The sequence below is a fragment of the Penicillium arizonense genome (assembly GCF_001773325.1).
Source record: "Penicillium arizonense strain CBS 141311 chromosome Unknown PENARI_contig004, whole genome shotgun sequence".
Lineage (NCBI taxonomy): Eukaryota > Fungi > Ascomycota > Eurotiomycetes > Eurotiales > Aspergillaceae > Penicillium > Penicillium arizonense.
Genome location: NW_019173281.1, coordinates 1,516,654 through 1,540,823, shown reverse-complemented (window position 1 = coordinate 1,540,823; position 24,170 = coordinate 1,516,654). Strand labels below are relative to the sequence as shown.

Sequence of the window (24,170 nt, the reverse complement as noted above, 5' to 3'; positions counted from 1 at the left end):
GATTGGCCCTGGACCTGGGGTTCTTGAGATCACAGCAGCACCTCTTACAGTATTCACCACCCCTGACAGCTTCTTTCGCTCTGTACCAGTGAGCTCAAAGACTGCCAAAAATGGACTTTCTCCAAGTCATCGCTCTGTTCTCTTTCTTCTTCACTGCTGTCGGTGCGTTCCCTCAGCAGACTGCCGCAGGTACAACAACCGCGACTCCGGCGACGATCACCAAGGCTGCATCGCTCAGCTGCTCAGATGGGCAGACCGCTGTCTACACGACAGATTGTACGATGGGAACACCCACATCGTACTGCGCTAGACCGGAGCCCCCGATCCAGTGCTCAGAGGGGTACTTCCCCTCGGTTTGGCACCCAGGGCATTGCATGGAGCTGTCGACCTGTTACCCACTTGATGCGTCCTGGATCACGACTGAGTGCTCGCATGGCGCGATTCCTTGGACAACCTCGACCTTGTATGAGGGTACCTTGGCGGGAGGACAGTCGACTATTATCAGTGGTGAGTCCTTCCTCCCTCTTCATTTTCCTTCTTCAATTTGCCCCTTAGTCTCTCTGTCCCACCATATTATAGCCAGCATGTAGACGATGAAGTTAACATACCTGCTTATTCCCAAAGCCGTTTCCTGCTCCTGTGCCAAAGACCAATGGTATAGCATGACCATGCTCGCAGGCGCATCAACCGTCGACACTTTCTGCATGCCCTCAAGCTCCTGTCCAGCAGGCATGACAACCTCAGTCTCAGTCAATACATACTGCGCAACAGCGCCGGCAAGCGTATGCTCGGATATTCCGCTGGAAACCAACTACTGCAAGTGCGAGAATGCAGCGCAGACACCCGCGTATCCCGACTCTGTTGGAGCGGCTCCAACCGGATGTGAATTCTGATCAACTTTGTCAAATATTAACTTAATCAAACATATCGCCAAGTTCTAGATCTTAAGCTCAGATAGTGTCTTCTTCTCTAAATAAATTGTCTTCTTCTCTTTGGCGCTTCCTCCACAGAGTCGACTTCCGATACTCATTATTTCCTGTGCCCTGTTCCACGTAGTTTGTTGAACAACAGTCGAACCTCACCAGGTTTCACAGTTCCGAAGAACGGCAACGGTCTCTCCGCAGAGTCGCCAAACTGCTCTGGTATTAAAACACAGCTCAACTATGGAGCTAGCGTGTCGCGGGATGTATGTGCTGCTTCTCTTCATTCCCCTCCTTCTCCCTACTTTTCCCTGCTACATCCCCCAAGGTAGAACAGAACACAAATGCCTCTCCGAAGTATTGAAGGCGAGTCACCTGGACCGGTCCCCTGGGGATCCCTCCCATTAGATATCTATCTTCTCTCAGAATGGGAAACACCTCAGCCGGACCCCTCACAACCCACCGAGTCCCCCTCAGACCGCCGCCGACGGCTTATACGCCAGTTCCTCGCATTAGGGTTTGAGGGCAGAGCAGTACATATCCCCCTATCATGATCAATCAATTAAAGTTTTCCCTCTCTTCCCCCACAACCCCAAACCAACCCAATATCAATTCATTAGCCCTACCAAACCCGCACAGAAACACCACCCATACCAACTGAGGCCCAAATAGCCAAACTTGATCTATCTTTCTATATTAGACCTTCTTGTGACCGCAGGTATAACCCTGATCTAAGTCTAGACTTTGACAAAGGACCTTATGAGTCCCCTATATATTTTGACAGTTTATATACTAACTGTTTATAGGGTATTCAATTTTAACCCTTAGGACTTCTATTATAAGGCGCGAATTGCTACGAATATCAAAGAATGGCTAGCAAGATCAAGCATTCTTTTATAAAGGAGATATCGAAGAATAAACCGAACTCCTACACGAAACAGAAAGTGTTATAGAACTTTTAGACTCAAACGAAATATTAAAAGTGGAAGCTTCCTAGCCTACTCTATAGTATACCGATCTTTAGATAGGAAATATTTTCGTCTCCCCTAACGATCGTTTAAGAATAGTAGGTATCCCTTATCGACCTTTAGTCGATTTCCGTTCTCCCTATATTTCTCTAGGCCTAATCGCTAGTCTTTCTTAAACCGCCGTGGAACTACGATTACGAGAAAGGTATATTTACGGTAGAACTACGCGATGATTTTAATACCCTAGATAAGGATAGTAAGATACTTGCAATACGCGAATAGTCCTAAACAAAGTTAGCAAAGGCCTATAAGCTCTCAACCTTGCTTAAGAATAAACTAGCGCATAGGGCTATAAACGTACCCTGTGTGTTCCGAGAGTTATTCCTTCGATACGGAGAAGTCTCCGAAATTGGCGTTCTCCCGCTTTGTGCGTGCCTAATAGAACTCTTTCAGAACTAGTCGGACCTTGGATTCTCTAGAAAATACCCTTTGTCCTTTACGCGGGAGCAGGTCGATACGCACGAACGCTAATTCTTGGAGTATTAAGCTTAGTATAAGATTTAGACTCTTACGCAAGAATGCCTTGGCACTAATGCGGAAGGATAGGTCGCACCAGGACTGGATGTGAATGAGAAGAGGACGCAGAATGAGCAATTGTTGACTATGTACATTGAAAGGGTTGCTAGGGAGAAATCCGCAGACGAGGCGAGAACCATATGGCCTTTCCTGGTCAAGGCAGGAATACGATTTGAGCATTTTGTAATGTTGCCATTGACAGATATGAATAGGGTTCTGGAGGCTGTTATGAACTTTTTTAACATAGTCAAGCCGGAGGACCAGCTGACTTAGGCTGCAAACAACTACCCTGTCAACCATCCACCACCTTAACCTGCGATGCTAAAAACCGCTCAAACACCAATACAGATATAGTAGCCCAGCCAAAGGTTGCTGCACGAGTGCCAAGGTAATACCCGCCTCCGTGTAGATGGACCAGCAGCTCTCACCATCCTTGATCAGGTGGTACTTCTTGCAGTTGCTGACAATACCAGGCATCTGGGGTGTTGGACCCGTAGGGGCCGTTGGCTGGGGGGCCGAGGTGATGACTGCGCCGGGAACATGCACGCAGACAAAGTAGTGGAGCCAAAGGTTTGAGCATTCTGTACTGGCTGTTAGGTTATGATCTTTGTAGCAGCCCCATGTCCACGAAAGCCATGGAGAAAAGGAAAGACTTACTGGCGTCGACCTGGCTGTTCCAGCTCTTGAACTGGGCTTCGGTGATACTTTACTTCTTGGCAATGGTATAACACTGGTCTCCGGATGAGACCTTGTGGAAGCCATCACAGTTGGATGCAATGCCGGGCATAGTGGGAGAGTTGCTGGGAGCGGAATCGGTGCTTGTTGGCTGGGTGGCGGTAGTTGTTGTGCTCGTGGGTGGGGTTGGTTCATCCGTGGCGGTACCGACCACGCAGTAAGACTTGCTGGTATCGAGATTCGGGCAGGTGATGCCAGGGTTCAGCTTCTGCAAGTCGGTCACTGACAGTCCCCAGTTGCTGGAAAAGCTAGCGCATGTAGCCCCGGCATCAGCAGTGGTTGCGAAGTCGCAGTTGACAGCGCGAGGAGCCAGGGCTGCACCCATTGCTGGGACTGCTCCGACGGTGAGAAGAGCTGTGAGATGCATTGTGCGTGGCTTGAATTTGGGCTTTGTAGAGAAAGAAAGTGTTAGTGAAAGTTTCTCGCTGGGAAATCCCAGGGTTGCATACTTATAGACTCCGAATCAACCTAGATGAATGAATGTTTAACCTCCAAGTACGGCTTCTCTATAGCCTTATATAGTAGTTTGAGGTCCTACCAGTTCCGAGGACACTGCCTAGCCTTATCCATCTCATCTAAGGGTATCTACTACTTCTATACTACTTCCACTAACTTAGCGTACTTCATTACTACTTTCCAGCTAGCCGAAGCCCCAAAGTCCTTGGCTCATTTTTACAGTACTACCCTTATCATATTCGGTATCACTGACTAGTGTATGAAGCGGGTCTTATTGTATGCCGGTGGCGAAATAGAGGATTGTAGATGTGAAAGTGCCAAGCATGTATGCACAAAGCCTACATGCACCGAACAATGGGGATAAATTACCCGAAGAGAGCCGCAGGGTCCATGTCAGGAAGAGTCGTACAGGAGCCTATGGAGTCTGTGTGTATTTGCTAGTTAGCGTTGACTATTCGAACTAGGCACTGTAACGCTGCAACTGGCCACGGAAGCCGAAAGCCAAGGGCTTGGTAGGGGGCGGTCCCAGATCCGCGCTGCCCGGCGCACTGCAGAGGCAAACTTCCAGGGTCTTTAGCCCAGTTGTTGATAGGACCATGAGCTGCCAAGCCGCCACTTGTATGCGGGCAAGGATTAAAGGTCTCACATGGTCTTTCAACCCCTGCACCCATTTAATTGCCTTCGGAGTCTATCTGAGCGCTGGCCCCAATATACTTGTTCATCTTACCTTCATTGTTTACCAATTTGGTTCCCTGTTTAGTAGATTGTCCTAAATCTGCGGGGTTTTTTCTCGCTCCCATCTTTCCGCGATCACATTCGAAGGTCTGACTTGCCCTTATCATGCACATTTCAACGACGATCTGGATGCTCGCTGCCTGTCTGGAGACTGTGATCAACGCTTCTGATGTACTGGAAGTGAATCTGGCTTTTCCGCGCAATGAAACATATGCGCCCAACAACGCGTTCCCTGTTGTCTTTGCGTTCAAGAATTCCGAGCGCGCGAGACACCTAAACCCCTCAATCAGTTACAGTTTAAGGGACGAGGATGGCGACAAATTCTACAATCTGTGGCATGAACTCCACTGGGTAAACTGGACAGACCAGGAAACCTATTTTGCCCAAAAATATAGCAACGCCTTCAGCACCGAGGGTCGTTGGAGCGTACTCTGGACCCTAAGCTGGGATAGTTGCAACGTGGAATCACCCGAATATGGCAACGAGGTGATCAGTAATAGCACCACCAAGGCAACCATGTTCACCACTAGCAATTCTGCCCCAAAGCTGGACCCCGTTGCTGCTACGGCCAACAAGACATGTACCGGGCAACCAGGCGTGGCGATCAATGTGACCGACAAAACCAAGTCCATCAGCAGCGCACTTTGGGAGGGCGGTAAATACACCAATCATACATGCGCTGTTGTGGCAGCATCCCCGACTCCTTCAACGAATCCCTGTCGGACTCAAATTGACAAGACCACTCTCGCCAGCATGGAGGCCTCTAAATTGGCCAGTTACTGCGATCTCCACTTCAACGAGCCAGCCGAGTGCCCGGATAAGAAGAGTGCCGCACAACCATTGGCGGTGGCGGGTCTCTCCTGCTTGCTAGGCCTTACTGGGGCGTTGGGTTTCTTTCTTGTGTGACCAGGCAACTCTCTTCTAATGATTGATTCCCTACTCCTGCTGCAGAGTCCTGATTGTCCGAGTCCATTCTTTTGTCCATATTGTTCATGCACTCTACTTGATATAATTCAATTCAATACCCAGGCGTTGCATTATTGACCCACATGATCCGTATCTTAAAACCTGTTACGTTGGTGCACGTCCTTCGCTTGTATAGAGTAGCCTCTCATCTGGAGCTAATATCAGCTATTGGTCCTTCAATTCGGAACTAAGGAACATTTGAAATGGTGATTTCGCTGTAAATTACAGCTCAATACATTCAGGAGGGATTTTATAGGGCAATGTTAAAAGGACCCCCTCTCCACCTGTCTAAGCCTAATTAGTGAAGGCGTAGTATATGTATTTCACGGTGTCTTTTTTCAGTATAGTGACATAGCAAATGTTTTAACACTATTGGAGAGACCATTTTTAAGACCGCTTTTTAGACCCCTATCGTAAACCGAAGAGTAAGTCTATATCATCTTACTTTCTAAACGTTTTTGCTTTGGTGAGTGCTTTTTATAGAAGATAAGATTTAACTATCACGGCGTGGCGTCTAGGGTGCGCACGCGTACATTATGCGTACTAAGTAGTATATATATCGGTCCTAGGCATGTTAGCCGTCAGGCTGACATAGTGGTCTTTTTGACCTAGTTGTATACGTGTATTGAGCTAGGTGTAAGTCTTCACACACCCTACGAGGCCTATTGTCTTCCTCTACGCCCTTTTGTTCATTTTACTAAGGAAATACACTATGAAATACACATACTACGACTTCCCTAATTAGACTTAGACAGGTGGAGAGGGGGTTCGAATATCAGCAAGAGGGGTCCTTTTAACATTGCCCTATTTCAATGCATTAATCGGTAAAAATTCATCAATTTCTTCGCAATGCTAATGCCTCGAGAATTAGCAGTCATGGATCTGTGGTACTTCTATTTATTATCCCTAGTAAAATTGAATGTCGTTTCTGCAGAATCGTCCGCTAGATGAGCATTGGAATTGTCAACTATTGGCGCAGTTAGCAGAGTGCCAGGCAGCGGGTCATCACATTCCAGGATTGAAATGTCCATTTCGTACTCGCTTCGTGCAAAAAGATTCACGTCAACCACAAAGTTGGTATTGTCTGGGTCGCAGAAGGTCCTTCTGATATCGGCCCACGGAGTACTCCAGGGATCCATGTGGAATACCCGCTCAGTTGCTACTGGGGTATATGTGATAACCACATCTCGGAGATCCAGATTCAGCTCTTGACAATTGAGAAAGTGACGAAGCAGATCCCGAAACATGTCCCCAGCGGTACATACCCTAGGATCATAGGGCATGATATAGGAAAACGGTGGGATCCAGATATTCTGGGAGCGCGCTTTAGCAAGTGCATTTTTGAGTTCTTGCAGCCCGTCGAAAGGTACCGAGTCGGACCAGTTAAGTCTGACTTGAATTGGATGAGGGAAATCTTCGGGGAGGCAATGGGTTATCGGCTTGTAGTACTATAATCTTTGTCTTTAAGAGCATTTATCCTAACCAAATGATTCTAAGAGATATCACTCCTCCCCCTTCGCTTATATCAGGCCTTCCAGATGGCTATATCACGACATCCTTCTCAAAACTGGAATACCTGTGTGAACTTGCAGAGGAAATCTCCGAGTCTCTCAACGAAAACAGAGGTAACCAGTAGCTCCTTGTTTCCGGTCTTCCAGCACACATGACCCGAAAGCTAGACGGCGAAGAATGTGACACTCTAGGCCCTCCATACCGCTTCCAGTGGGAAGGATCAACTGGTCTCATCAAAGTGATTTTCCCATCATTTGGACTATGCTCATAATATTTCGCAATAAAGAGAGCCATAATCCTGTTCAATAGATGATACGCCAGAGCGTGAAGTCGAAGATCTATTTTCTCTGTTCGTATTATAGCAAAAATGGCGAGAAAGAACATCGCGGTAAAGAGACACTCTGAGTCAAATAGTAAGAAGCATGCATACAGCAGTGTGAGGAAGATCGACACATATTGCAGCATCCCCATGCGTCATTATCCAAATCCAATCGACCAAGCCATTCGGTATCCCAAAATGGGAAATGGCGGTGAAAATGAGTACCTTGTCAGCTGCCTTTTCACGTATATTATCAGTACTGCGGCATTGATACCCAAATGACTCGAATCCTCTTAGTGGAAAACATCCCAGCTCCTAGTTGAGAATTAGACCCATCATCCGCATTTCTGCTTCTTACCCTGTGTTTCTCCGGCCTCAGTCTAGGGCTCTAAAATGTCTCCTATCACATAAAGACATTGTCCAAGAGCGCTGGTGCCTTGGCATTGAGGACCTTGAGACTGCACTCCGCCAACAACCACGGAGTGCTATTGCCCGGAGTGGGACTATGGAGTCTAGCCCACAAGATCCATAAAATTCGGGATATTTCTATACTCATATATCTGGCAAACCCTTATTAACTTAGAAATAATTCCAGGCTTCGAATGCGTAACAAATCAATAGTCGGCAGATATAAACCTAGCCTACCTGTCTCTATCTAATTAAACCGAACCGAAAAGTGTCTTATTCCACCTATTCGCCGACTGGTAGTCTCACTATCATGACTATAGATCTCGAGCGCCCTATCATATTCCCCGACCAAGTGACTTACCCATGTGTCGTACTAATGGAAGGGATTTCAGGACGACGTTATTTACGTACATGAGCCAGTACGCGGATTAGGTTTGATTTCTAGGAGAGTGATGATATAGTTAGGATTGTCACCATCTGTAGCTCCCCAGTCCGAGGGGTTGAAGTGGCGTTTGGTTGAAATCCTCACGGGTTGAACAAGAATGCATTTCGGGCACTGTATTGGGGGGAAGTAAAGCGTGGGCAAGAATACAATATATTTCAAAAACATTTCAATTTGTTCGCCATTGTAGACTCAAAGGGTCACAATCTGTAGAAAATGGCATTCAATAGCCGTATTCGGTCAAAAGCTAGGATGTTGAAATGCAAATAGATCACCATTTCCCAAATCCGTTACCCAAGAAATCATTAGTCACATCCGATCAAAGCATGCTAACACATTCACTAAATGTCTAGTCTTTTGGAATCAAGAGAACCCTTCCGTCCCACGTTTTTTACCTAATATGCCGCTGCTGTACGAGTCTCCGATGAGCCTCCAACTCAGCAATATTGATTAGTACTGTGGGATAACCAGAATAAATGCAGATAAAATGATTGGAAACGGGAGGTTATTTCAATGCAAGGCAACACAGAATGCACATATATCACAATTAAGATTTCTTAGAAAAAGAAGACTCCTTCGGCTGTTTATATCGGCGAATACCGTCAGTCTTTTTTCCAAATTCGAACATAACCGAAGCCAAGCAACCGGTTTCCTGACCTATTACCAAAGCACCTATATCTTATACGATGCAATAGCAATTACGCCAAGGCCGGATGAGAACCTTTGAGGCACCAAGACTTCCTCTCTTCTTGGCGTCGGAAAGCAGAGTCTGCGAGATTAGTCCCGATGTTGTGGCTATAAAGTGCAGCGCTGACCCTGTTTGCATTTTGTTGAATCCATTCAAGCTCAAGTATCCCCTATTCGTATCTCTTTTACTGTCATAATGGGATCTTTTTACAAGTTCCTCGCCGTCACGATTCTGCTATCATCTGCCGTATTGGCCCAAGACCCGGGTACATCTCCCAGTGCTTCAATCGGCTGTGAACCACACGGAGACCATTGGTATTTTTTGACTTATTGCTTTTGCTTCGCAAATTGACTCTAGTAACGCTTTTGACTCAGGCACTGTGACGGTCCGGCCTCGACTACTGCCTCTCTGGGCTCATCAACAGCAAGTGATGCTGAAGTGGCCACCACCTTGCCAGCTACATCGACTACATCGACCAGTGTTACCCCCACGATGCCCAGTCCTACCGAATCTGTGGGCTGTGAGCCGCATAACGACCATTGGCACTGTGACGGGCCCATCGAGACTTCCAGTACGAGCGCTTCTGCAAGTGCCTCTGCGAGCGCTTCTGCCGGTGCAGACGATGCGGAGAATGGTGTGGGCACAAGGGGAGTGGAAATGTTCCTGCTTTTTGGGCTGTCTGTTGTAGCTGCTGGGTTGAATGTTTGACGCGTGGATGTCGGCGCATGTATTCACGTAGCTTTTGAAGCGATGATCCACTGGCTGTAGGTATATAAATTAGCAGCCCTACTAAATAACTTGAAACTACATGAAGGCAATGTTAAAAGGACCCCCTCTTATTGATATTTGGACCCCCTCTCCACCTATCTAAGCCTAATTAGGGAAAGCTTAGTATATGTATTTCATAGTGTATTTCCTTAGGTCAAATACTTTTGTAACATCACTATAGACTTACTCTTTGGTTTACGATAGGGGGTCTAACAAGCGGTCTAAAAAACGGTCTAAAAAACGGTCTGTCTAATAGTGTTAAAACGTTTGCTATGTCGTGTACTTAAAAAAGACACTGTGAAATACACATACTATGCCTTCCCTAATTAACTTAGGCTTAGATAGGTAGAGAGGGGGTCCAAATATTAACAAGAGGTGGTCCTTTTAACATTGCCCCTACATGAATATACGTCTATGGTTCTCTTCTTGCTTTTATTGCTAGATATGTTAGTTTCTAAGAGGACTATGGCTCTAAAGGGGATAGAAAATTCTAATGTATGCCTATGCTCATAATATTCGCAATAAAGAGAGCCATTATCCCGTTCAAAAGATGATATTTATCATCGCGGGCTTCATAAAATATCACTGCTGCAAGCAGGTGCGACGCTTGTGGGCATTTCCCCGTCTTCCCCCCGCTCTTGCTTGCAAGTCATATACGGTGTCTACCGTTAACTTGGAGACTTTATCGGCCCCTCTAAGTTAGGATAAAAAGGAGCACTTGGAGACATAATCACAAAAATGCCAAAACCACCGATATAGAGCACCGGTACAAAACCTGAAACCAAGCTCGACTGAACGAAGCGGCCGAAAAGAAAACAAACGTGGGGATACTCCAGGGAGTGAAAAACGGGACATGTCAACGTAAACATACATAACTCATGCATTTATCTGTGTAACGAAGATCGACAGTTCGGGCCTCGGTCTGGAATTCTCCCCATGATTTCACAGGCGCCGAGCTCTTCCCCGCATAATATTTAGTGTCTGAACATCCCAAATACATAAAAAGCAATGGTTTTAGCAAGAACACCACCATCACAATAAAATCTATACAATCTAAAGATATCCAAAAATGGCAAACCTCCGCCCCCCAACAGCCCCCTACAGCGAACCTCTCCTCCCTCAACTAAACATCCCAAACCCATACTACAAATCACATCACCACGCGCTACGCGCCCACGTCCGCGAATACGTCGACACATACATAGCACCGTACGCGCACGAATGGGAAGAAGCAGGCCAAGTCCCCGAAGCCGTACGCCTGCGCCACAGCAAACTGGGTTATAGCATCGTGCACCCGTTGACGAGCGAAGAGGATTCGGCCGGTCTGGCATTGCCTGGTGGTGTACCGCGTGAGAAGTGGGATACGTGGTGCTCGCTTATTGTCTCGGATGAGCTTACGAGGGTTGGGTATGTTGGTGTTATTTGGGGGCTAGGGGGTGGGAATGGGATTGGGTGTCCGCCTGTTGCGAGGTTTGGGAGTACTGAGCAGAGGAGACGGTGGTTGCCTGGTGTTGCCCGGGGGGAGATAAGGTTTTGCTTAGGGATTACGGAGCCTGATGGTGTGTATTCTTTTGTTCTTGGATGTCGTTTGGATGTGGAGAGGTGCTAATGATTATTGTTGAATTAGCTGGTTCTGATGTTGCTAACATTCGGACTACTGCTTTGCGTGATGGGGATCATTATGTTGTTAATGGTGCGAAGAAGTGGATTACCAATGGTATTTGGGCGGATTATTGTACTGCTGCTGTGAGGACTGGTGGTCCTGGTAGGTCTGGGATCTCTTTGCTGGTCATTCCTTTGGCTGCTGCTGGTGTGACTCGTCGGCGCATGCATAACTCTGGTGTTAATGCGAGTGGTAAGTGCTTGCTTCAGTCATGCCCTAAGCGTCGTAGGTTAACGAGACATAGGCTCAACCTACATCGAGCTGGACGATGTTCGTGTCCCTGTTGGGAATCTCCTTGGTGAAGAGAACAAGGGGTTCCCGCTGATCATGTCAAGTAAGTCCCCAAGATGAAGCGGAGATATGATCTATTCCTCATTTCCCATTCAGACTTCAACCCGGAGCGCCTTGCACTAGCCTGTGCATCCTTGCGATTAGCCCGCGTCTGCGCCGAAGACGCATTCAGATATGCCATTCAGCGTGAGACATTCGGCTCGCCCTTAATCGAAAAACAAGTAATCCAATCTAAGATCTTCAAGTTTGGATTGATGATCGAGCCGGCCTACGCATTCATGGAGCAGCTTGTTAATATTCTCGAACTTACCAAGGATCGCCCCACCGATGATGTGAACATTGGTGGTATGACCGCCTTGCTTAAGGTGATGTCCACGAGGGCTCTGGAGAAGAGTGTTCGTGAAGCACAGCAGATTCTTGGTGGATCTGGGTATCACAGGGCTGGGAAAGGTGCACGGATTGAGCAGATTAGTCGTGATGCTCGAGTTCATGTTGTGGGGGGTGGGAGTGAGGAAATTATGGCTGGTTTGGCTTTGAGGGAGGAGACTAAGGCGCTGAAGACTCGACGGATGGCTCTTGAGAAGAGACAGGCAAAGGTATGAGGTCTGGAAGACTGAGAATTTTTTTTGTAAGCTATGGGCTTAATGAATTGAATGTTGGAGGAGTGTTGTTGCTCTGGTACTCGAGACATATTTATGTCGCTATCCGCCGCGGAGGGCATACGTGCACGAAAAGGGTCAGATGTTGCTAAGCAGCATTGTCAAGCTCCTTTACAGCCGAATCTGACTGCTATAAAATCGAATATTCGAAATTAAAGATATACTGCATCAAAACAAGCTTGAATGTATGAACAGAGTTGAATAAGCTTAGTCGAGCTAGCGTTGACAGCACAGACGTCATGTGGGGAACTTGAACCTCACAACAACAACTCCCAGCATGGAGAGCTTCGACGATGTGTCTCTTATCGGGCCAGTCTTCGAAGAACATTCCTTCCATAATGATCTCCCAGTCGCCTCCGACCCTCCAGAACAGGCTTCGTCCAAGTCAGAGAACACACCGACCTCCGCCCAACTGACCTCACGACTGGAGCGCACCAACGATGTAGGAATGATCGACGATTCCTCCGATATTTCCGAGTTTCCTCCTCTATCCTACAATGCGCCACCGGGGACTCAAGTGGAGGAGGAAGGCGAGGGAGAGGACGAGGAGCCAAGGGTAGCAACCTCCTTTGAGCGGCGCGAATCCTCGCCGACCTCTGCGCAAAAACACCGATCGGCTGCGGATAATTCGGACTATGAGGGTATCAACCGCATGCACAAATTTACGCTGTATGAAACCGCCACTCGGTTCTACATGGTGGGGATCAATCTCGCGGAGACGCGTTTTCGAATATTGAAAATCGATCGGACCACGGAGTCGGGGGAGCTCAGTATCACCGAAGATGACATGATCTATACAAAGAGAGAGATGGTTCAGTTACTGGATGCGATCGACGATGGCAATAAGAGCTCTGGTGGTTTGAACCAGAAATGCAGCGCATGGGCATTGCTTGGTTTCATCCGATTCACGGGGGGCTACTATATGCTACTCGTCACCAAGAGAAGTCAAGTCGCCATGCTCGGTGGGCATAATGTCTACAAAATCGACGAAACAGAACTGATTCCTTTAACAACCTCTGAATCCTCACCTCTCAAGGCTGAGAAGCATTCAGAAGAGGCGCGATACCTTGCGATTTTGAATAATCTCGACTTGTCGCGGTCCTTTTACTTCAGCTACTCCTACGACATCACCCGCACTCTTCAGTATAATATCTGCCGTGAGCGCAAGACTTACCAGGATGGAATCCCTCAGCCTTTCTCGCGGGACTATCATTCCATGTTTATCTGGAACCACCATCTCCTTGCGCCCGCTGCTGAGGCTCTCAAAAATCCCTATGAGTGGTGTCTTCCCATCATCCATGGATATGTGGATCAGTCCAAGATGAGCGTCTATGGTCGATTAGTCTATATTACCATTATTGCCCGTCGGTCTCGGTTCTTTGCTGGAGCACGTTTCCTCAAGCGAGGAGCTAACGATGTGGGAAATGTCGCCAACGATGTGGAAACTGAACAGATCGTCTGTGAACAGTCAACAACCTCGTTCCATTCAGCCGGCCCAACTCTCCACGCAAATCCTCATTACACTTCGTTTGTTCAGCACCGCGGAAGTATTCCTCTGCATTGGACCCAAGAGAACACAGGTGTCTCACCCAAGCCGGACATTGAGCTTAACCTGGTCGATCCATTCTACTCAGCCGCAGCGTTGCATTTTGACAATCTTTTCGAAAGATACGGTGCTCCGGTGTATGTTCTAAACTTGGTCAAATCTCGAGAGCGAACGCCGAGAGAATCGAAGCTCCTTAAAGAGTTCACCAACGCAGTGACCTACTTGAATCAGTTTCTTCCAGCGGATAAAAAGTTGATATACAAAGCTTGGGATATGAGCCGTGCTGCCAAAAGTCGAGATCAAGATGTTATTGAAACATTAGAAAGCATCGCAGGCGACATAATTCCGAAAATTGGCTTTTTCAAGAATGGAAATGATGTGGAATCCGGCCTTCAGCTTCAAAACGGAGTTGCAAGGACCAACTGTATTGACTGTCTTGACCGAACGAATGCTGCACAGTTTGTCATTGGCAAGAGAGCACTGGGCTACCAGCTCCATGCACTCGGTGTCATAGATGAAACAGCGGTGGAATACGATACCGATGCAGTCAATCTCTTCACCAACATGTGGCATGATCATGGAGACACTATTGCCATTCAATATGGTGGATCACACTTAGTTAATACCATGGCAACTTACCGCAAGATCAATCAGTGGAGCAGTCATTCTCGTGACATGGTGGAGAGCTTCAAGCGATACTACAACAACTCCTTCCTTGATGCTCAACGTCAAGAGGCGTACAACCTCTTCCTTGGCAACTATATCTTTTCACAGGGAACCCCGATGCTCTGGGACCTCTCAACTGATTACTACCTGCACCATACAAATCCAAAATCCCATCTGGAGAGAAAGAAACCCAACTACATTTCCTGGTACACACCAGAAAACCTGAAAGAAAAGGAAATGCCACCTGTCCCATCTCACCCAAAGGAGCCACTTTCACGCTTCGACGACTACTGGCTGGAATACTATCGACCCCTCGCACTCACCTCACTCTCCAAGGTCTTCTCCTGGAAAATGAACTCCACCCTGCGCTACCTCCCCCCAGTCCGCCCGGGCCACGCAGTCCCCGATCTCAGTCCCTTCGTCCCTCGCATTCCCCCAGAGCAGATCCAGCGCGAGCGCCTACCACCACGCAGCGTCAAGATCCAGGAGCCAACCGATAGCCGCCCCCGCCTCGCATCAAACACAATACCAATCCCAGAAGAAACAACCTGGGCCCACCAACCACCCTCATCCTCAAAACAACCCCCTCCAACGGGTATAATCAAAGAACCCGCCTTCGAAGTCCACCAGTCATCCCGCATCCCACCAATTCACCCACCAAACACCCCCTCAACCCCCAGCAAAGCCCAAATCGCCCAGTGGACCCTGGGCCAATTAGTCAGCGACTCCCTCAGCCCTACAGTAACGGGCGCCGAAGCAGAAGAATACGAACGCTACATCAACCACCCGCTCACAGTTCCGCTTGTTGTCACATCCGAAAATGAAATGACAGCTGCCTCGCTCCGAGACCACGGTTATAACCTGGATCTCCTTGAGTACGCGAATAAATGCAATGTGGAAGAGTTGGCGCTGGAAGCGAATGCTGAGGAGAATCTGGCTGATTATGCTGAGTTCTTGCATGTCTCTGAGGAGGGTCTTACTGTTGTTAGTGAGGATTATGAGAAGAAGAGGTATAAGCGGTATCGGCAGTGGTTGCGTGGGAAGAGTCTTTTTAAGCAGCGGGTCGATTCATGATGTTACGAATATTGAGGGTTTGAGTAACTTCTTTGGCGTTACATATTGTAAATTGATACCCTGATTTGAATTGAATATTCACATTCCATTGATGCCATTTCATGGAGACTTTTCTCTTCCTATCTTACATGCAACACTTTATGCTACAAATCAAAGAAATGGAACGGAAGATACCACCGACTCAAATCTTTATCTCTTCAATGAACATTCCGGACAGGAGTCTGATATCTGTCAATATTCGCTTAGAAGAAAAGCCCCGTAAGCACCGGATCAGCCTCAACAAGCTTCTCCACATCCCCAACCATATTCTCCTTAGCTTGCACCTGCTCCTTCTGAGACTCATCACCAGGTATAGTAACAGGATTCTGCAAGACATGCAACAAAAGCTTAACAGCAATCTTCAACTCGTTCTCCAGCATTTCCTTCATTTCCCTAGAAGTCGAAGGATCCTCAGCAGCATGAATCCACGCCGAACACAACCCACTCAGCAGCTCACCGCGCCAACGCCAGATACGCGGGTGTCCATTCTTAATCACGCTTTGGAGAACCATTGCTGCACTGAGCGTGAGGCCGAAGTGGGAGTGTTCCATTCCGAAGGGGTTGGAGAGTGTAGTGTAAAAAACAGGGATTAGGTCCTGGAGGTATTTCACGGTGTTGATACCGAGTTCTTCGACAAAGCTGCCTGCCATTGTTAGGAGTTGTGCTGAGAGGCGCGGGTATGGGAAGGAGGTCTGGGTTGAGGCTGCGGCTGGGGTGCTTGAACTGATGTGGTGCAGTGAGGAGATGATGTTTGAGCGGAGGATTTTGGCCAAGCTGTTTATGTAGGTTTCTTGGTCCTTGGCTTTGTTCTTTGAGGAGGGGCTTTTGTAGGCGGTTTCGAAGAGGACTAGGAGGGCTGGGTATGCTTCTCCTAGGCAGTATATGGAGCTTTCCTCTGGTGTGATGGTTGGCAGGGAAAGAAGACATGGAGTTATGGCGTCTTGGAAGACGGAGGTTAGGTTTGTTCGTTGGAGGATATCTGATCTGCTGTCTTTGACTCGGACTAGTAGGTTTTTGAGCAAGTCGCATCCAATCGTTTTGAAGTAGATGTTGCTGTCGTCGATCATAGCGAGGATGGCTGGCACGTAGAGCGGGAAATGTTCTTCGAGATATTTCTTGTTCCCGGGCTAGTATCAATGTCAGTGGTGAACGTGCGGTGAAATGTTGTGGGATGGCATACGGTGTACCGCTCTATCATCCACTCCAGGGCAGTCGCAACGTAGACATCGGTTGTCTTCCAAGGTTTGGCCGATTCATCCATGCCGTCAAATCGTGGGACGGACTGGGGATGGAAGTTCTTGCGGCCGGCGGCGGTGATGGCGGGATTCGGAGTCTTTGCGAACAAGGGCCTGATACGTTCCTTCAGGATGAACTCGATAGCAGGCCAGAACTTGTTGGTCTGTTCAGTAACCTGAAGCCAGTGGTTCGTCAACAGTGATGCATTCATGGCACTGCGAGATGTTGACCATGGCACTTTTTGGCTAGTAGAGCACGCTAGAGCGAGAGTGACATCGGCGACGGCAACATTGTCAAGTATGTGGCCTGGAAGGCCGGGAAGTAGCTTGCCCAGGCTCAGCAGAAGCTCTATAGCCAGCTCTGATTCATACTTGCTCTCGTTCTGAGCCCTTTTGGCATCTGTTTTGCTGTTAGACCGTTTGTTCACTTTCAGGAAGCTTCGACCGCGCTTCAGGCGACGTACCCGCGGTAGGCTCGTCAAACTCGGTCGAGTTTGTCGAGACCGAGTATGCCGCGCTCGGCAGAACGACCGCGCTCGCCCACTTCAATATTTTGTTCAACGCCTCATTTTCGTTCTGTGTGAAGGGTCGTGGGCTTCCATTCTCCGGCAACCATGGCTGGACGTACTCGACATAACTGAGCATGGAAGCGATACTCTCGCATCTCTACATTCTCAGTCTTCTGTTTTCTTTTTTTCTCAATGGGCAAACTCACGTTCAGATGGCTCGAATGGTCATAGGACTCAACATTCTGCCAGACTTGAGGCAAATCACACTGGGATACAGCAATACGGCCAGGGGCGAAGTCATGCGGGAACTGCCCAGGCTTCTGCATGAGAGTCCTACGGACTTGGGTGCGAAGTTCATCCATAACGAAGATAGTTGAAGATGGCAAGTTAAAGAAGTGAGGGATCTCCACTAGGTTTATTTTTGTGTCATCTGACTTCATAACCCCAACTCTGCTCGTCGACCCGCGATCTCTGCCAGTACCTGTTCCTTGTCGGCATCACGATGTAGCAACTGCCATTCAAGCGCCATATTAACTGCTTTGCTCATCCACGGTCCTTTTTTGGTTTCTAGTCTATTCATAATTTCATCGCCATTTACAATTGGTCGGAGGTCGCACACATCCTCCAGGTCGTTTTCTACGATGTATACAAGGAACTGGTCGTACTCGACAACCACTACATAGGGTTAGAAAAATACCACAAAATGCAGAGAAGGACTCTTACCGTCTGCGAAGTCACGTTTTCTCATGACTTCTTGCATGATTGCCAGAAGAATGCAAAGTTTCCAGTCCTTGTTCCATGAGCGAATTTGCAATCCAATGCGCTGTCGGATTTCTGCGGGTGTTCCCCTCAATTCATTGGCAAGGAGTGCGGTTTTGGTCGTAATAATCTCTTCGAAATGCAGAGCCGCGGCGCGCAGTACATTGAGCGTCTTGTTATCGGTGCGAAGACTGTCTTTTCCGACCTCGACTGCCCGTGGGGGGATTGGCTTCGCTTTCGCGCCCTTGACCGTGCGGCCGGGGACTGAGGACCAAGGAGCAAATGTTGCGACCATCCATGCATAGTAGCTGGTTTCATCGCTGGTGGTAATATCACGAATGCGTTTCGCAGCCGACTGAACCTCTTCGCTATCCTCGGACTTTGGGTGCAGCAACCGTGCCAGCGTGTTGTATGCGAGAGGCCATGTCGATGTATCGGCCTTGGCATTATCCTGATGATTAGCGAAGATAGTGGGATATAGCTTAAGTCGGTCGATGAACTCCAATGCGCCGCGGGGGTCAGGCCCTGGATGTTATGGTTAGAAAAGCACATGATCGGTTAATGCAACTAACTCACCACGTAACATCTTTTCGAGCTCGGTTCCCACGCGTTCTTTGCTGATTTTCAGCTTCAGTGCCTCGCCGATATCTTCAATCTGCATAGCGGCCTCTGTTTCATGGTCGATTTGGTATCCCAGTCTGCTTGCAAACCGGATCAATCTGAGCACGCGCAGTGGATCATCTTTAAAGGTTTGGTATGGCTCCATGGGGCATCGAATGGTCTTCTTCTTCATGTCATCCAGACCCCGTTCAGTAAGATCCTCCAGCCGCGATTCGTTGAGGTTGTAGAACAGCGCATTGATGGTTGCATCCCGCCTCAAAGCGTCCTCAACTGCGGTACCGAACTCCATCTGTGGGTTGCGACTGTCGTCTGAGTATGTCTCTTTCCGTAGATTGACCAAATCAATGTCGAGACCAAAGATCTTAGTCGTGACAGTCTCCAGGTGCTTCGATTTCTCCGGGTTGGCCTCGATCTTGTGAAGGCTCACAATAGCATCATGCATTTCTCCATCTGGTAGGCCTTTTTTGTACTTTTCCAGGCGTTCCGGAACGTCCAGGTACTCTTTGAGAGCCATACCAAACTGGAACCCAGTCATACTGCTGATTCCCACATCGATGTCATGGCTCTCGACACCGAGCAGTTTGTCTCTGACCCAGCCTCCCGTGAACCGCAAAACAATCTCGGGGGTATCTTGGCCTCCCTCAGATAATTTCTTTTCTCGAATGTAGTTTGCGACGTCGAGGAGGAGAGTTCGCAGGGTGCTCTCAATCGGAGTGAGCTCGAGAGTCGGCACGGCGGGGTTCATGGTTGCAGATGAAGCTTCCCGCTGAGGAGAAGGAATGCGTCGCCTCTTACTGACTCGCTCTGAGAAGTGAGAGTCTAATTCGCGGTTGCGCATCGACGGGCGACAAGGTACAGAATAAGTTCGGAGGGGAAGAGCTTGAACTGGGCATGGACGTCGTGTTTTTCTTGCTAGAGTGCGGGCAAGTGGAGTAAGAGAAAGACCAGATGACTCAAAGAAGAGCCCTAAAGAGCGCAGCCTCATTGAACATACCTAGTGGTGCGCAAGTTAAATGAAACTGAGTCACGTCTGATCGTCGATAAGGTCTCACGTGGGAAGATCATGTAACCCGCCTTCACTACTCTACGCTCTACACTCTACACTTCAACATCCCACTTCGAATTTCGAGATACTTCGCAAATACCCAGTTTCAGTCTGGTGCTCGTTTTGTCGATTCGCTTCTTTGTCCCTGCCAGCGCTAATCGGGCCGAATCCCTCAACTTGGCTTTCTCTCCCAACAACACCTCCGTGAAGCCGTAACAACCTACCCTATTACACCCCAACCTCAGATCCCAGTCGATGGGGCCTGCCAATCAACTTCACTAGTTTCAGTTTTACACAGAGCAGCGGTTGTCCATGACATCGCCCGGAGATGCTACTCCGGTCAAACCTCCGCCGTCCTTCTCCCCCGGCGTTACGCGAGTCGCCTCCCCATCACGATACCCGGAGGAGCATGAATCAGCTCAGTCTATAGATGTCCAACTGGCCGAATCCCAGTCAGCCTCATCATCAACCCCTCCTCTCTCAGCCACCATTTCCGACTTACCGATCCGCTCCGGCTCGCCGCACTCGCGCTCTGGGAGATCCTCCACCCCGCAATTAGCCAGGTCATCCATCGGTTCGCCTTTCGATGGACGGGCAGATGGCTCGGAAGATATCAGATCATTAATCATTCGGTCCTTCTCGCCTACAATCGCTGTTCATGCATCCGAGGATACTGAACACTTGGTGAGGAACAAAGGGTTCAAGGGGGGATTTTGGGAGTTGATCCGGCCTTTTGGGGAGACTGTCTCCGGGAAGGTGGTAATACGGGATAGCATAGGCTCAAGTCGTGCCTGGGAAGACTATGGAGTGCGCTTTGTCAATTTCAAGGGGATCGGCAAGTCTACGCCAAGCCGAGATTCTGGGCCGCTGGCGCAGATGGAGGAGGTATTGACGAAACAGCTGGATTCTTCGGAGGGTCTCATGGGCGCATCAGTACGGGCAAAGGATGTGCTGGGATTCCCTGCAGCAACGCCATTGTTCAAATCGTACCTTCAACAACTTCTGTGTGTCGCACCCGCAGCGCCTCATGAGACATTCGGCCATCCCGTGGCCAATGTAATAGCCATCAGCTCTCGCAATCCGGCTCCACTGGAGACGCTCAGGCAGCTATATGCGGACAGTACGACTGGTGACAGACACCTTCCCGACTGGGTCCATCAAGAGTATCTTCGGTATTATGTCCTGGTCCATGATGAGGAACGAGATGATATCACGGAATCTACCAAGCTTTACGATCAGATGAAGCGACACTTTGGGCTACATTGTCATCTTTTAAGGCTTCGGAGCAGTCAGTGCGTGGTGACAGATGATGATAGTGTACAAGTTCCCCAGTGCGAATGGCTCTCGCCTTCAGAGCATTTGTCGGGGGCAGGTGAAGCAGGCACGTTAATTTCAAACCACGGTCGGAAATTTGCTAACTTGCATTCAGAAACATTGGTTGACCTAGGCACCGATGGCACACCATATCTCTTTGATTCCGATGCAACTGCAATTAGGGCCTTCATTCGGGAGCTAGTTGTGCAATCTGTGATACCATTCATGGAAAATAAAGTGGCTGTTTGGAATGATCAAGTCGCATCGCGGAGGCGCGGTATCAGTGGAAGGTTTATATCAATGTCAAAGCGATGGGCTTTCGGATCAAGTTCGCGCTCAGGTATCGCAGGCTCGTCAGGTGGCAACAGTGGAAATTACGATTCAACGCAGCACTTCTACAGTCCAGATTCCCCTGAGGCTGTTCTACGGAAGATGGCAGACTTTGCATTCATGCTCCGCGACTGGAAGCTTTCTACGTCCACATACGAGATGATCCGATCGGATTTCGGCAACGACAAAGCGTGGAAATATCACGCCGGTGCCCACGAGATGTGCGCTGTCAGCATGCTTCTAAATCCACTGGCCACGTCAGCCAAAATCAAGCTTGATAGCGTGGACCAGTTGTTCGAGACTGCCTGCTATTCCTATCTCACGCGTTGCTCGGACGTACCACATGCACTCCGTTGTCTTTCTCTGGCAGTCGAGCTTCTCAAATCTCGTGGCGGGTCAGCCACCGAGAGCGCAGCCAAATGGGCCATGCGGGTCATGGACTTTGGGCTGGTTGGTTCGGTGGGTCAGATTCTGTACACCGAAAGGGTAGCAGCGTGCTATGCATCCAAGACACCAGTTGGTGCAGCGAAATGGGGTGGGCGCCGCCGAAAAGCCGGAATGTGGAGTACGCTCGCTGCAGACCAATGGCTCAAGGCCGGCAAACCAACACTTGCTTCAGCCTGTCTGGAAGAAGCCGAACGTCTCTATGCTGACGTATTGGAGGCAGATGGTGTGTTCCCAATGCCTGAGATGCAAGGTTTTGTCGACAACCTGCGCCATGCTGTCAAAGTTGAATATCTTGAGGCTAGAGGATTTGACGCCAGAGATAGATCTCCCAACGAAGACCCCCTAGATACTGAAGAGACCAGCGAAAAGCTCGACAAACGCAGCCATCGCCGTTCTCTGATTGGGCTCCCTGTGCAGCTGGACGCCGGAGCCCTCAACACGCAGGGTCCTCGGGACCCTGAGAACCCGAATGATGACTTTGAACGAGCTTAGACTCATTACGGCCTTAATACATCATCATAGCATATAACCATAGAATACCAAACTGTTCAAACAGAAAATTCTATCTCCAGGTAGCTAAGCTGTATACATCAAGAGCCTCTCATACTTCGTCACGTGGGGCCATTATCGATAAACGTTCTGTTGACAGAGCGACGGACGATCCCCCATGACCTTCGTTTGCACCTCCAATAAGCATAACTTAACCACTTCTCGCAAGGCGAGGCGCCTTCCCTCTCTTTTATATACCCAAGCATCATGAGCGACCTACTCAAATACATCCTCAACAATGAGGAAGCGTTCCGCAGGTAGAGACTACAACCCCCCGAGCCCGAGTCCAGACCCGCATCTCCAACCCAAGAGCCAAACAGCCCACCAAATACCTGTACACACAAAAAGGATAATATACTAATCCTCTTGAAACCCCAGAAACCGCCTCCCATCCCTCTACTCCGATTTCACACCTCAGAAGAAAACAAACCCAGACGGCTACGCCGTCAACGTCGCCGCATGGGAACAAGCACTCAACCGAGCCGCGAAGCGCGGCTACACCTCCTCCCGCGGAGTCCGCGTACGATCCGGGTCGAATATCTCAGCGAAGAACGATAGTTCAGCATCGCCACCAGCAAAGCGAAAGAAGACGGATCACCTTATTCTGCGGACGGATGAGTCCTTGCTTAGGGATTTGGAGAGTGCTGAGTGGGGGAGACCCGTTGCGCTGGGTACTGTTTTCGATGAGGCAATGCGCAAACGCTCTATGATTCCTCTGCCGGTTTACAAGACTACTGCTGGGCTTTTGCAGAAGAGTCAGTGGAGGGTTATTGATCCTGGTGTTTTGAGTCCGTGGAATGTTATGAGTTGGGGTGTCAGGCAGCTTAAGGGGTTTGTTGTTGGTTCCGAGAGTGATTCGGCGCCGAAGTTGCAGGTGCAGGAGTTGGTTTTGGTGGAGAATTTGCAGGTATATTTTTTGGTCGAGGGACTATGCTTGCATCTATCTTTGCTGACTTTCTCCTTTTTCCCAACAGGAAACAGCAGACTTGGCCGTGAAGAAGGCTACTGGCGGCAAATCCTCGAAACTGGATCTAATATACTCGAAAGAAAGCTTTGTTGAGGAGTTTGCAGGCATACTGAATGATGCGACAGAGTTATCAGATGCTGATTTTGATATTTTATTGCTCTATTTGTCCCGCGACAGCGGTGCTATTGCATATGATGGCAAGGTAAGCTGACTATGCAAGGTATTTTGGCCAGAACGCCCAGATACTGATAAGTGTGCAGACAATCAAGTTCAAATCCGCAGGCGAGATGCCAGAGATCACACAACAAGACACAACCATTGCGTCTATCAAGACGTTGGTAGCGACGATGTCTAAGCAGGTCACAAATTTGGAGGCTAAGGTCATCGAGCTGAACATTTCTGCGAAGACAGCACTGGCGAACAAGAACCGAGTTTCGGCGCTAGCCGCTGTGAGGTCAAAGAAGATGGCTGAACAGAACCTCAAGCAGAGACTTGACACTCTTATGCAGCTCGAAGAGGTCTATACCAGGATCGAACAAGCTGCCGGTCAGATCGAAATTGTGCAGGTCATGCAGGCAAGCACTGGGGTTCTCCGTGGTCTTCACACACAGATTGGTGGCGCCGAAAGGGTTGAGGATATCGTTGAGGAGTTGCGTGAGGAGATGAGCAAGGTGGATGAGGTCGGCAGCATTATGAACGAAGCCGGCCCGGTCATTGATGAGGGAGAGATTGATGAGGAGCTCGAAGCCTTGGAGAAGGCTGACAGGGAAGTGCAGGAGAGGGAAGAAGCAGCAGCCACTGAGAGGAGACTGGCTGAGCTGGACAGTGCCAAGCAAGCATCCGACGAAGCTGCCCGGAAAGCACAGGCGGCCAAAAATGTGGAGTCTGAGCTTGCAGGCAGTATTGAAAGACTTTCCAATATGTCTGTTGAAGATCGCCCGATGCCAGCGAAATAAGGTACAG

The 24,170-nt window shown here is 48.9% G+C and overlaps 9 protein-coding genes across 9 annotated transcripts; 6 read left to right on the top strand and 3 right to left on the bottom strand.

Moving 5' to 3' along the window:
• Positions 1-110: 110 nt before the first annotated feature.
• On the top strand, positions 111-893 carry PENARI_c004G11935 (uncharacterized protein; the record flags this gene model as incomplete). Its single annotated transcript, XM_022629479.1, has 2 exons — positions 111-507; positions 625-893. 2 exons carry the CDS (start codon positions 111-113, stop codon positions 891-893), a joined length of 666 nt encoding a protein of 221 aa, XP_022491211.1.
• A 1,892-nt stretch (positions 894-2,785) lies between these two features.
• PENARI_c004G11538 (uncharacterized protein) lies at positions 2,786-3,566 on the bottom strand (the record flags this gene model as incomplete). Its single annotated transcript, XM_022629460.1, has 3 exons — positions 2,786-3,045; positions 3,122-3,152; positions 3,213-3,566. 3 exons carry the CDS (start codon positions 3,564-3,566, stop codon positions 2,786-2,788), a joined length of 645 nt encoding a protein of 214 aa, XP_022490787.1.
• Positions 3,567-4,495: 929 nt separating this feature from the next.
• Positions 4,496-5,296, top strand: PENARI_c004G04779 (uncharacterized protein; the record flags this gene model as incomplete). Its single annotated transcript, XM_022629104.1, has 1 exon — positions 4,496-5,296. The coding sequence occupies one exon, from the start codon at positions 4,496-4,498 to the stop codon at positions 5,294-5,296; it is 801 nt and encodes a 266-aa protein (XP_022491163.1).
• A 3,624-nt stretch (positions 5,297-8,920) lies between these two features.
• On the top strand, positions 8,921-9,433 carry PENARI_c004G04756 (uncharacterized protein; the record flags this gene model as incomplete). The annotated part of the gene is made up of 2 exons (XM_022629101.1): positions 8,921-9,039; positions 9,100-9,433. The coding sequence occupies 2 exons, from the start codon at positions 8,921-8,923 to the stop codon at positions 9,431-9,433; spliced, it is 453 nt and encodes a 150-aa protein (XP_022491139.1).
• Positions 9,434-10,562: 1,129 nt separating this feature from the next.
• On the top strand, positions 10,563-15,392 carry PENARI_c004G02448 (phosphatidylinositol-3,5-bisphosphate 5-phosphatase; the record flags this gene model as incomplete). The annotated part of the gene is made up of 5 exons (XM_022628984.1): positions 10,563-11,052; positions 11,121-11,348; positions 11,401-11,490; positions 11,544-12,043; positions 12,336-15,392. The coding sequence occupies 5 exons, from the start codon at positions 10,563-10,565 to the stop codon at positions 15,390-15,392; spliced, it is 4,365 nt and encodes a 1,454-aa protein (XP_022491046.1).
• A 242-nt stretch (positions 15,393-15,634) lies between these two features.
• Positions 15,635-17,537, bottom strand: PENARI_c004G04500 (Tti2 family protein; the record flags this gene model as incomplete). The annotated part of the gene is made up of 4 exons (XM_022629085.1): positions 15,635-16,558; positions 16,612-17,066; positions 17,131-17,332; positions 17,382-17,537. 4 exons carry the CDS (start codon positions 17,535-17,537, stop codon positions 15,635-15,637), a joined length of 1,737 nt encoding a protein of 578 aa, XP_022491123.1.
• A 74-nt stretch (positions 17,538-17,611) lies between these two features.
• PENARI_c004G11628 (tRNA adenylyltransferase) lies at positions 17,612-19,393 on the bottom strand (the record flags this gene model as incomplete). The annotated part of the gene is made up of 3 exons (XM_022629467.1): positions 17,612-17,850; positions 17,899-18,459; positions 18,511-19,393. The coding sequence occupies 3 exons, from the start codon at positions 19,391-19,393 to the stop codon at positions 17,612-17,614; spliced, it is 1,683 nt and encodes a 560-aa protein (XP_022491041.1).
• Positions 19,394-19,912: 519 nt separating this feature from the next.
• On the top strand, positions 19,913-22,183 carry PENARI_c004G06073 (TRAPP III-specific subunit 85 family protein; the record flags this gene model as incomplete). The annotated part of the gene is made up of 1 exon (XM_022629177.1): positions 19,913-22,183. One exon carries the CDS (start codon positions 19,913-19,915, stop codon positions 22,181-22,183), a length of 2,271 nt encoding a protein of 756 aa, XP_022490948.1.
• A 264-nt stretch (positions 22,184-22,447) lies between these two features.
• On the top strand, positions 22,448-24,163 carry PENARI_c004G10046 (putative vacuolar sorting protein SNF7 family protein; the record flags this gene model as incomplete). Its single annotated transcript, XM_022629374.1, has 4 exons — positions 22,448-22,497; positions 22,619-23,147; positions 23,215-23,409; positions 23,468-24,163. The coding sequence occupies 4 exons, from the start codon at positions 22,448-22,450 to the stop codon at positions 24,161-24,163; spliced, it is 1,470 nt and encodes a 489-aa protein (XP_022491136.1).
• Between the last annotated feature and the right edge of the window lie 7 nt (positions 24,164-24,170).